This window comes from Calidris pugnax, unplaced genomic scaffold (genome assembly GCF_001431845.1).
Source record: "Calidris pugnax isolate Ruff unplaced genomic scaffold, ASM143184v1 scaffold140, whole genome shotgun sequence".
In the NCBI taxonomy this organism is placed as follows: domain Eukaryota; kingdom Metazoa; phylum Chordata; class Aves; order Charadriiformes; family Scolopacidae; genus Calidris; species Calidris pugnax.
The window spans coordinates 722,871-734,930 of record NW_015090896.1 but is presented as its reverse complement, the minus strand read 5'-3'; the positions used below and the strand labels follow the sequence as shown (position 1 = coordinate 734,930).

The 12,060-nt window shown below is 47.2% G+C and overlaps 1 protein-coding gene across 1 annotated transcript in view; it reads right to left on the bottom strand.

Annotated features, from left to right (window-relative positions):
* Positions 1–12,060, bottom strand: part of BLK (BLK proto-oncogene, Src family tyrosine kinase) — a 51,923-nt gene that overhangs the window by 15,161 nt on the left and 24,702 nt on the right. The window contains exons 4-6 of the mRNA XM_014948380.1: positions 10,013–10,106; positions 8,898–8,996; positions 7,523–7,626 (exon numbers count right to left, since the gene is read on the bottom strand). Coding sequence (XP_014803866.1) covers positions 7,523–7,626; positions 8,898–8,996; positions 10,013–10,106 — 297 coding nt within the window. The remainder of the gene's footprint in view (positions 1–7,522; positions 7,627–8,897; positions 8,997–10,012; positions 10,107–12,060) is intronic.

The following is a 12,060-nucleotide window of genomic DNA, read 5'->3' as shown; positions in this document are numbered from 1 at the left end:
TTTTAATTCCAACGTGATTGAAAGAATGTGCAGGCCAGGCTGCAGCCCATCAGTGTTGGGCTTACGTGGCGCAAGTCCAAGAGGGTGCTTCGCACGCCTGGGACGTGGCTTCGGGTACGTGTGGGACGTTTTACAACCCAAGGCCTGCTGTTGGAAGGAGCCAAACGTGGTGCGAACCCAGCTGCACTGACGACAGACAGCATTGCAGAAGGAAGCACAGGAATTAATGACTAACACATGTGCAAGAGGGTGCATGGGGGTTGACAGTCAGCAGAAAAGAAGAGACCTGGGCTGTTCGTTAGCGTGGTTGCCCTCAATACGCCTGCTCTCCTGCAGGGCCTCCTCTCCAGACCCTACTGACTCTTTAGACCTTCTTACATCTTTCAAGCCACTGACGTGCAGCAGTGACAGGGGCTCTGGGCATCCTTCAGGCCAATCTATCAGCTGCCTACCACCAATGGTAATGTTTGTCCTGTCATTAGAGCTAATGACTGGATTTCACCCCAAGTCAGAGTTTAGTCTGCTGGAGTGAACGTGATAGAACTTTCCCTGTCATTCACCTTGGCTGGCTACTGTCCCCTTGGGAGCTGCAGTGTAAAAGGCAAAGGAGCAGGGCAGAAAAGCTTCAATTCTCTCTTCTCCCAGTGACAGCAGCAAATGAAAATTGCTAAGTGGAGCCAGACAGATGGCAGGGCTCCTAATCTCCCCTGATTTGGCCAGGATGGCCAAAAGCAGTTCTTGCTCCTCAGCCACAGGGGACATTCGCCTGTCCTACAACCCCGCATCTCATCCCAGCACAGACCTGGGCTGACACGCAGAGGTCCACGCCTGCACTCAACACCATCTCAGAGCAGTGTGAGCACGATTAAATCTTGCCCTGGGCAGCTCTGGATTTCAGATCCTCCTCTTCTGGGTCTGGGATCCCCAAACCATCCTACAAGGGCTCTCAGGTCAAAGGCTGGCAAGTTTTGGATAGGAAAGAGCAACAGAAGGTGCAAAGAGTGGGATTCAACTTTATATCATACCTAGGGTTGATTCAGCCATCTAAACATGGGTGTCTGCTACCACTTGAGATGCTCTGGGACATCTACATGGGCCTGGTAAATACAGTGCAAAACAACACCTTCTAGTGGAGCAGTTGGAGATGACTCCAAGATGTCCAGGGTTTGGTGACCAAATGAAGCCCCACTCGTTACGGTGGGAGCTCAGGCAACTGCCACGTGTGATGTCTACATCTTGATGCCTGCATCTCACGCCGAGTCCCACCACATGTGGCGTCTCCTGTTCCTGCAGGTCTCATCAGGCTCTTAATTCCTTCCCGATGGGAAACCCAGGAGCTCAGCTGGAAACAGCAGCTGGGTTCTGCGAGGTCCCTCCTGCTGGGAGCAGAGACACAGCCTTCTTGCTGCAAGCCAGGAGTTCGTGACTCGGCACAGCTGTGCGACTGTGTTCCTGCAGGTTTCAGAACGATGATTACTTCGGGGGAAGATTTATTTATTTCCAGCAACTTCAGCAAGGCTAGCTCTCTGCTGATGATTTCACTGCTGGTCTGCTTCCCACAAGGATCCATCTTCCTGGGATGCTGAACAGGCCTTTCACGGCCTCTGAAAGATGGGGACTGAAAGCAAAGGCCCCAGGTTTGCAGATCTCCAGTATCTTTAACCATTAGCAGAATGAGACACTGCTTAGGGTGGGCTGTGAATAGGCGCTGCTCTTAGGCAGGGTGCAGAATGTGTCCTGCTGTGGTTGAGACAACCCAATATGAGACATAAGGATGTGTCCATGTAGCAAACCTGACCAGATACTCGTTACGGTGGGAGCTCAGGCAACTGCCACGTGTGATGTCTACATCTTGATGCCTGCATCTCACGCCGAGTCCCACCACATGTGGCGTCTCCTGTTCCTGCAGGTCTCATCAGGCTCTTAATTCCTTCCCGATGGGAAACCCAGGAGCTCAGCTGGAAACAGCAGCTGGGTTCTGCGAGGTCCCTCCTGCTGGGAGCAGAGACACAGCCTTCTTGCTGCAAGCCAGGAGTTCGTGACTCGGCACAGCTGTGCGACTGTGTTCCTGCAGGTTTCAGAACGATGATTACTTCGGGGGAAGATTTATTTATTTCCAGCAACTTCAGCAAGGCTAGCTCTCTGCTGATGATTTCACTGCTGGTCTGCTTCCCACAAGGATCCATCTTCCTGGGATGCTGAACAGGCCTTTCACGGCCTCTGAAAGATGGGGACTGAAAGCAAAGGCCCCAGGTTTGCAGATCTCCAGTATCTTTAACCATTAGCAGAATGAGACACTGCTTAGGGTGGGCTGTGAATAGGCGCTGCTCTTAGGCAGGGTGCAGAATGTGTCCTGCTGTGGTTGAGACAACCCAATATGAGACAACCACCCTCCAGGGCATGCAGTTTAGGGGGATACTGCCCTTAGCTTGGCAGTGCTTGGCCCTGAAGGCCAAATCATAGATTCATAGGATGCAACCACCCTCCAGGGCATGCAGTTTAGGGGCATACTGCCCTTAGCTTGACTCAGTGTTTGGCCCTGAAGGCCAAATCATAGATTTGTAGGATTATTATAGTTGGAAGAGACCTTAAAGATCATCTCATTCCCAGCCCCCTTCATGGGGAGGGACGATTGGAAGAGACCTTAAAGATCATCTCGTTCCCAGCCCCCTCCATGAGCAGGGACACCTCCCACCAGACCAGGTTGCTCAAAGCCCCATCCACCCTGGCCTTGAACACCTCCAGAGATGGGGCAGCCACAGCTTCTCTGGGCAAGTTGTTCCAGTGTCTCACCACCCTTGTAGTGACGTTGTTGATGATGTGCAAAGTAAATGAAAATATGTGTCATGGAGGAGGAAAATAGGAAGAACCTGGGGGGTTTGAAGGGCAGGGTTAATTCCATAGCATCGCTCTGGACATCTCGTGGTGGATCACAGGGTGCTTTACATTGGTGAACTCAGCTTCATGGCATGTTTAGAGATGCAGGGCTTTCTCTTTTCTGCTTCTTTTTAGAGAGGAGGAAGCTGTGGTTAAGTAGATCAAACGGTGTCACCATGGCCACACAGGAAGTCCAAGACACAGGGTGCTCAGATAGAAGTTGATCCCATAGGATGGTTCAGAGCATGAGGTGTTTGAAAGAATAACAGCCATATTTTAAGAGAGAACTCTAAATATCAGAAAAGGCACAGGTGAGACTCAACATCTGAGAGCAGAAGCTGATCTCTGACCATTCGGGACTAACATGATACCTCCATGGAGTGGAACATGCCACATCTGCTGATGCAGAATATCACACACCTCCAGCTAAATCTGCTTCTAGGCAGCAGAGACAGGGCATTAAAGATCAGGTCTAGCTTGGTTATTTCTCCTTGAACCTCAGGACTTCACCACCTCTGTCCAAGCCCTGTGTGACCTCGACCCCATGACACTCCAGAGAATTGCAAGGAATTATTTAATCCCCTGTTTGCAGAAAGGCTAGCAGAAGTAGAGGGCAATTGTCCCTAGAAAGTGTAGGGAAAGGTCTGATCCCACCCATGGCAGGGGAAGAGGATGAACATAAGATCAGCATGTGGTGACTAGTCCAAGCGGGATCATTTCAAAGGCACCACAAAGGCGGTGGAGAAACCAATACACAGGCAGAACAAGTTACTTGTGAAGGAAAATGCTTAGAAACAAGTTTCTTCAACCTTTTCTGACCTGACTGTTCCCTAAAAAAATCCGAAAACTGTGAATCCCCACGGAAAGCAGCCCTTCTGCTTGATATCAGCTCAATGGGGATATGTGGAGGTGAGCCCAGGCATGGGGCAGGGGGGAAAGTCAAAGTAAGCTGCTATAATGCTAATAGAGCACTGCTGATGGCTGAGGGAGAGGGCTGCAGGAAGATGAGCATCTTGTTGCCCTGCTGAGCACACTAGATGTCACACCAGTTCAAGACCCGGGCTCCAGTTTGACTCTATTTGTCACATCCTGCTGGTGGAGGTGGCTGAAATGGTCAGATCTGCAACACAGCCAGGGAGCAGACCATACCAGAGCCTGCTTTTTGTCCCTGGGGTCACATCCACACCACGAAGCTCTCTCAGTCTCTGAGACAGGGTGTCTCCTCTCAAATTGACTGTTGGGAATGGTGCCTGGTTGGCGCCAGGACAAAACCTGCTCAGAGACTGTGTGGATGACCCAGCTGCTGCATCCAGACTCTGGCACTATTGAATTTACTGGTAATGATGTAGCCATGGAGGAAGGGACAGATACTGCCTTGGAGACCTGCCATGTGCATGGGGAAAACAGAGACAAGAGAGGAAGGAAGAAAGAGAAGCTACTGTAGGAAAGAACTAGATGCAAAATGGAGGATCCCGTTTATCTGTTCCCACTCCATCTGTTTGGATCAGGCCTTGTAGAAGCATTTGGGAAGCAAGACAAGGGAAAAAAGGTCTCCTATTACTTCAGATGAATGTTCCAAGTCTCTACTGATATATTAGTAAGACACAAATAATCTTTTCCCATGTGGTAAGCAGAGTCCTGTACCCATTTCACAGGAAAGGAACCAAAGCACAGAAAGATAGAAGTACTTTCCTGAACTACCATATGGAGCTGGTTCAGAGCAGAACCATGGAACCACCACGAGCATCAGTTCCTCCATGCTGTAAACACACCTGCTGGCCCAGAGGATGCAAGGAGAGGAGAGTAGGAAAGAAGCAATATGAAATACCCATGGGACAACTTAAACTAGGTTCCAGACTGTCTAAAAATTATAAGTACAGAACAAAGAAATTGCAATTACACAGTTAAGCATGTGTTTAAAAACTATATCCACTGCTCAAGAGAAGTAACCACAATGCTCTGCCCTTTCCACCTTCACTGGGACATGTCTTCAAAAGCCAGATGTGTTCATAGGGAAGGAAAGAGGATGAAGTTCACCCTTCTTATTCATCAGTCTCCTTCTGAAATTCCTGGTTTGCGTCAATTCCCACTGCTACAGACTTCCAGAGAAAAATATGTTTCCCTGGTAAACGTCACAGGGTGCTTTACATTGGTGAACTCAGCTTCATGGCATGTTTAGAGATGCAGGGCTTTCTCTTTTCTGCTTCTTTTTAGAGAGGAGGAAGCTGTGGTTAAGTAGATCAAACGGTGTCACCATGGCCACACAGGAAGTCCAAGACACAGGGTGCTCAGATAGAAGTTGATCCCATAGGATGGTTCAGAGCATGAGGTGTTTGAAAGAATAACAGCCATATTTTAAGAGAGAACTCTAAATATCAGAAAAGGCACAGGTGAGACTCAACATCTGAGAGCAGAAGCTGATCTCTGACCATTCGGGACTAACATGATACCTCCATGGAGTGGAACATGCCACATCTGCTGATGCAGAATATCACACACCTCCAGCTAAATCTGCTTCTAGGCAGCAGAGACAGGGCATTAAAGATCAGGTCTAGCTTGGTTATTTCTCCTTGAACCTCAGGACTTCACCACCTCTGTCCAAGCCCTGTGTGACCTCGACCCCATGACACTCCAGAGAATTGCAAGGAATTATTTAATCCCCTGTTTGCAGAAAGGCTAGCAGAAGTAGAGGGCAATTGTCCCTAGAAAGTGTAGGGAAAGGTCTGATCCCACCCATGGCAGGGGAAGAGGATGAACATAAGATCAGCATGTGGTGACTAGTCCAAGCGGGATCATTTCAAAGGCACCACAAAGGCGGTGGAGAAACCAATACACAGGCAGAACAAGTTACTTGTGAAGGAAAATGCTTAGAAACAAGTTTCTTCAACCTTTTCTGACCTGACTGTTCCCTAAAAAAATCCGAAAACTGTGAATCCCCACGGAAAGCAGCCCTTCTGCTTGATATCAGCTCAATGGGGATATGTGGAGGTGAGCCCAGGCATGGGGCAGGGGGGAAAGTCAAAGTAAGCTGCTATAATGCTAATAGAGCACTGCTGATGGCTGAGGGAGAGGGCTGCAGGAAGATGAGCATCTTGTTGCCCTGCTGAGCACACTAGATGTCACACCAGTTCAAGACCCGGGCTCCAGTTTGACTCTATTTGTCACATCCTGCTGGTGGAGGTGGCTGAAATGGTCAGATCTGCAACACAGCCAGGGAGCAGACCATACCAGAGCCTGCTTTTTGTCCCTGGGGTCACATCCACACCACGAAGCTCTCTCAGTCTCTGAGACAGGGTGTCTCCTCTCAAATTGACTGTTGGGAATGGTGCCTGGTTGGCGCCAGGACAAAACCTGCTCAGAGACTGTGTGGATGACCCAGCTGCTGCATCCAGACTCTGGCACTATTGAATTTACTGGTAATGATGTAGCCATGGAGGAAGGGACAGATACTGCCTTGGAGACCTGCCATGTGCATGGGGAAAACAGAGACAAGAAAGGAAGGAAGAAAGAGAAGCTACCGTAGGAAAGAACTAGATGCAAAATGGAGGATCCCGTTTATCTGTTCCCACTCCATCTGTTTGGATCAGGCCTTGTAGAAGCATTTGGGAAGCAAGACAAGGGAAAAAAGGTCTCCTATTACTTCAGATGAATGTTCCAAGTCTCTACTGATATATTAGTAAGACACAAATAATCTTTTCCCATGTGGTAAGCAGAGTCCTGTACCCATTTCACAGGAAAGGAACCAAAGCACAGAAAGATAGAAGTACTTTCCTGAACTACCATATGGAGCTGGTTCAGAGCAGAACCATGGAACCACCACGAGCATCAGTTCCTCCATGCTGTAAACACACCTGCTGGCCCAGAGGATGCAAGGAGAGGAGAGTAGGAAAGAAGCAATATGAAATACCCATGGGACAACTTAAACTAGGTTCCAGACTGTCTAAAAATTATAAGTACAGAACAAAGAAATTGCAATTACACAGTTAAGCATGTGTTTAAAAACTATATCCACTGCTCAAGAGAAGTAACCACAATGCTCTGCCCTTTCCACCTTCACTGGGACATGTCTTCAAAAGCCAGATGTGTTCATAGGGAAGGAAAGAGGATGAAGTTCACCCTTCTTATTCATCAGTCTCCTTCTGAAATTCCTGGTTTGCATCAATTCCCACTGCTACAGACTGCCAGGGAAAAATATGTTTCCCTGGTAAACATATTTTACACAAAAAGACTTTTTTCCAAAATTCTGCAAGTTTCTGCTGCAAGCAGGTGAAACGATTCTTCAAGACTGCATAGAAGAATCTCCATTTGCCAGAAGCAGTAACATTTCCCTGGGGAGAAAAGGAAAAGAAATCCCCTACACATTGTTTTGGAAAGTCTTTTCTGCTTATCTGTGTTCCTGCATCTCTGCCACAAACTACGGTGACAAAAGCCACCCTTACCACAGCCTGAACTACACAGCGTCGCCAGCAAATCTTTGCCCTCCAAATCCCCACTTCGCTTCTGCAGCCCTGCTGAGCCTGGCAAGAATCATTTTGCCCAGCCAGGTCCAAGAAACACCAGCCCAGCTGAACTTTGCAGCTCGTATCTGAAAGGTTTTCCAAGCCGTGGTGATAACGAGGAGAAATCCCATCTCTGTGGGTCTTACCTTTGCTGGTTTCACTCTCTCGGACAAGGAAAGAGCCGACTTTGTTACCAGAAGACAATAGCAGCCGTTCAGCATCTTTTCTGCTCAGAGTTTTAAAATACCACCTGGGAGACAGAGAAGGCAAAATTGTTGTTTGAAAAGGAAAAGCTCTTAAAAAAAAAAAAAGGCAAATTATTTCCAGTTAGTTCTTTTTGTTTTTTTTTTTCACTCTTACACTCTGAAACTGTGGATTGTCTTTATCAGCGAATAGTTTTTTATCTACTGGAAAGTGCTGGTAATAGACTGTTTTTAGTAGATTAACACCAGATTTTGGTCACTTTGGGCTTGTTTCACAGCCTTGCAATTCAGGCAGAGCAGAGAATAGATGTTATGTGCATAACCCTGTATGGGAGAGGAGAGAAAGCTCAGCCAGAGCACAGCCCCTGAGGCACACAGGGACCTCACCTGGTGAGCCACCGAGCCCTTAGCAGTGCCCAGGCAAGCTGTCTATAAAGCAGAAACGTGGTCTAGAAGCCAAATGTAGGGTGCCCACAGCCATTTAAATACACCCTTTGGATACAAAGAGCATTTATGTCTCAACCACTTTTCTGTGTGCTGTTAAATATCTGCTGAACTCCATGGTGGTTAGATCCCTCCAAGAGGAGACGGCAAGCGGGGCTGATCATTTACAGCTGGATGACATGGAGGAGAATAAGTCATGGAAACAATTTCTTCTGCTGCCTGTGTTAGAGGCATAATAAATTCTTTTGGCTCAAGTCTTCCCTGCCATCCTCTTTGCAGGGACACAAACACAGAGGCTGCTTCTGGGGTAATGAAACAAACAGTGCCAGGCCATCCATGGGTCTGGGCACTGGCACTCAGTGTTTGCCCCATCAAATTGTTAGTGTGGTCCCTGACCCACCTGAGACCAGGATCAATGCACCCTTCCTGAGTGATCCCCAGTCCCTGTTTGCATATGGACACCCTCTTGGAGGCTGAGGAAGTTTAACACTATGCGTCTGGGTGGACTGGCCCAGTAGGGCCAGAGGATGGTCCCTTGCACTGCTAATTTACCAGTGCAAATGTAATTTTTATATTCTTTCCCCCAAAGTTCTTGTTTTCCACAATGGGTGCAATCAATGGGACTGGAATCTTTGCCTGCTTTCCCTGTGGCAACCTCATCCTCCTCTCTTCACACCCTCATGGTGTTCAAAACTTCTCCTGGACTTTTGGGCAGCGTTGTTGGGGATGATGGAAGACCACTTGCCACCCAGCCCAGCGCCGACATCTTCCTACCATCAGGTAAAGCTGTTCCTGTAGCTTGTTGAGGGACTGAGCTCCTTCAGAAAGGAAAGCCCTGCATCAGTGTTCACTGTGCATGAGCTTTCACACTTACTTTTCCTCTTCCAAACTGTCCACTTGAGCGACGAAGTTACTAGGGATGTAGCCTTTCCTCCCGCTGGTGAGGGATTTTGCCAGCCACCACTCCCCCTCGCTGCAAAACAAGGAGAATAGAAAGCGTTGAGTGCCTGGAGGAGGCTTCATGACGAGCTAAAGCTGTGGGGACAGCAAGGTTTCTGGGGTTTTGAGCACTGTAAATAGGCCAGTGCTCCTTAATCCACTCTAGAGGTCCCTCTTGATTTCCTAGGACCACCACCAACTTGAAGGCTGTTGGTGTCTCAGGGACTGACGGAGGTGATAGTTTCTTTCCATGAATGCAGAGGAAACAGAGTGACCATAGACTCAAACCTCTGCTATGCACCCCTGGTGAGAAGAGGGAAATCTTTGTCACCATGGGTTTATTGCATCTCTTGCATAGGGACACCAGAGCTCCTCCTTTCTGCTTCTTCCTTCAGACACCCCATTGCTTTTTTCTCTCGCCAGCCGTGACTAAAGCAATCCTCACCCTGTAGTCTCCCCTGCCCCATGGGTCCCAGCACATGGAATCTGAATGAGAAATGTCATCTCTGGAGGCCACCTCACAGAGCAGTCAAGGATGGAGCAGTCCTACAAGGCCAAATGACCAGGGCATCCAGGCCCACCTCTACCCTCTTATGGACTGGGCAGATGAACTGTCAACCTCTTCTCCGGTGGGTTTGAGAAGAAGGTGAAAAGAAACCACACATCTCTCTGGCTTGATTCTGTCCTTTCCTCTGACTACACCCAACCCACATCCTTTGCAAAAGCACGATCAGCACAAAATACGAAAGAGGAGCTAGGTGATTGTTGTTATTTATGCTGCTTCTGCGCCCACGCACACCGGCAGTGAAGAAGGTCCCGGTGGTATCCAGGAAGGAACACTACCCAACCCAAAAGTGTCTGTAACCCATGGAAGTGTCCCCTTCCCCACCTAGCAGAGAAAAAAGGGTACCCATAGTCACACTCTGGAGCAAAGCTAAGACACAAGCTTATCTCTGGTGAGCTACAAATTGGCATCTGACCCCAGTGTTCCTCCTTTTCCATCCTCACCATGCTCATCTTTGAACCCCCCTCTGGCAGCAGGTCACTTACTTGGAGAGGACTTGGAGTTTCTCCCCCTTGACCAGCTGCAGGTCACGGTCACTTGAGGCAGGAAAATCGTACAGCGCAACCACAATAAAGTTATCTGAAAGAAGGAACAGGCACCATTGAATCCAGCTGTTTCCCTGCCTGGGAAGGGGGAGGTGTGATGGGATCTCACCACCCCACCACAAACACACACAGGGGCTGTCAACCCCCTTGTCTCCCAAAAGCCAAGCTTTCCACCAGCCCAGCTTTCCTGCCAACCACAACCTGTGCTCAGGGTCTGACGCCGATTCACCAAAGGGTTTCCTGTGTAGGTGTTTTTAGAGCACCCCCCTTACCCACAAAAACCAGTCTGTCAACAAGAAAAAAAAAAAGAGTTTGTGTGGAATAAGAAGGTGTCATAAATAAACCTGCCAGTGTTGGGCCTGAGTTTCACACGGTGGTAAATGAAAACTGCTGTAGCAACATCTCCCTGGGATTTGACTCAAAATGATGAGGCTTTCTTGATGGAAAAAGGTATAAAGTTTTCTCAGTGTCAGTTATTTGGGCCCATTGCTAGGATTCAGCTCTCCCTCCAGATGCTCCCAGCTCAGCCTGCATCTTGCCATCCCTTTTAAGCACTACTCCTTGCAGATGTGGCATCATGTTTAAGTCCCACTGCTGCTTTTGAACCAGCACTTCTCTAGCACCCGACTGCTCTGCTCAACCGAAATTCCCAAGGGGGTGGTAAATGCTCCAGGATGCCCTTCCCTCTCCCTGGACCTGATGTACTTTAGGTGCTCCAGACCACAAAACCAGTGCTCTGTGTCTCCCATTTGGCTTGCAACCCACCTGGACCGAGGCTGTGACCAAACCTGCATCCCCATCCCCTACCCTGACGCCTTGCTGTTACTCCAGCCACGTTGGCCAAGCTTGAGATTTGGCACCACAAAATGAACTTTGACTCTCTGGTGCACCCATGTGTGGCCAAGCTGCCGCCTGGCAGGGGTGTTGGGAGATTGCTAACCCTCCCCGGGGCAGATCTCCAGGGGCTGGAGCTGAATCACCACCTTTGCAAGCCCTGCTTGTGCCGGCGCTGCTCTCGGAGAGGTTGTGCAACCGCTCACACGCGCGCTGCAGGCTCACAGCTACTGAAGCAGAAATGAGCGGCTATTTTGGGGCAGACCGAACTCGACAGAGAGGATCAGCACATGCACACAAACACAGAAAAGCAAACCTAAACACAGTGGTGGAAAAAAAAAAAAAGAAAAAGAAAGAAAGAGAAAAGGAAAAGTATGAATAAAATGGAAAAAAAAAAAAAGAAAAAGAAAGAAAGAGAAAAGGAAAAGTACGAATAAAAAAGAAGAATAAGAAGGAATAAAAAAGAAGCAAAAGAAAAGGAAAAGAAAAAGAAAAAAAGAAAAAGAAAGAAAGAGAAAAGGAAAAGTACGAATAAAAAAGAAGAATAAGAAGGAATAAAAAAGAAGCAAAAGAAAAGGAAAAGAAAAAGAAAAAAAGAAAAAGAAAGAAAGAGAAAAGGAAAAGTACGAATAAAAAAGAAGAATAAGAAGGAATAAAAAAGAAGCAAAAGAAAAGGAAAAGAAAAAGAAAAAAAGAAAAAGAAAGAAAGAGAAAAGGAAAAGTACGAATAAAAAAGAAGAATAAGAAGGAATAAAAAAGAAGCAAAAGAAAAGGAAAAGAAAAAGAAAAAAAGAAAAAGAAAGAAAGAGAAAAGGAAAAGTACGAATAAAAAAGAAGAATAAGAAGGAATAAAAAAGAAGCAAAAGAAAAGGAAAAGAAAAAGAAAAAAAGAAAAAGAAAGAAAGAGAAAAGGAAAAGTACGAATAAAAAAGAAGAATAAGAAGGAATAAAAAAGAAGCAAAAGAAAAGGAAAAGAAAAAGAAAAAAAGAAAAAGAAAGAAAGAGAAAAGGAAAAGTACGAATAAAAAAGAAGAATAAGAAGGAATAAAAAAGAAGCAAAAGAAAAGGAAAAGAAAAAGAAAAAAAGAAAATGAAAAAAAAAGGAAAGAAAAAGAAGAAAAGAAAAATAAGAAAAGAAGAAGAAGAAAAGGAAA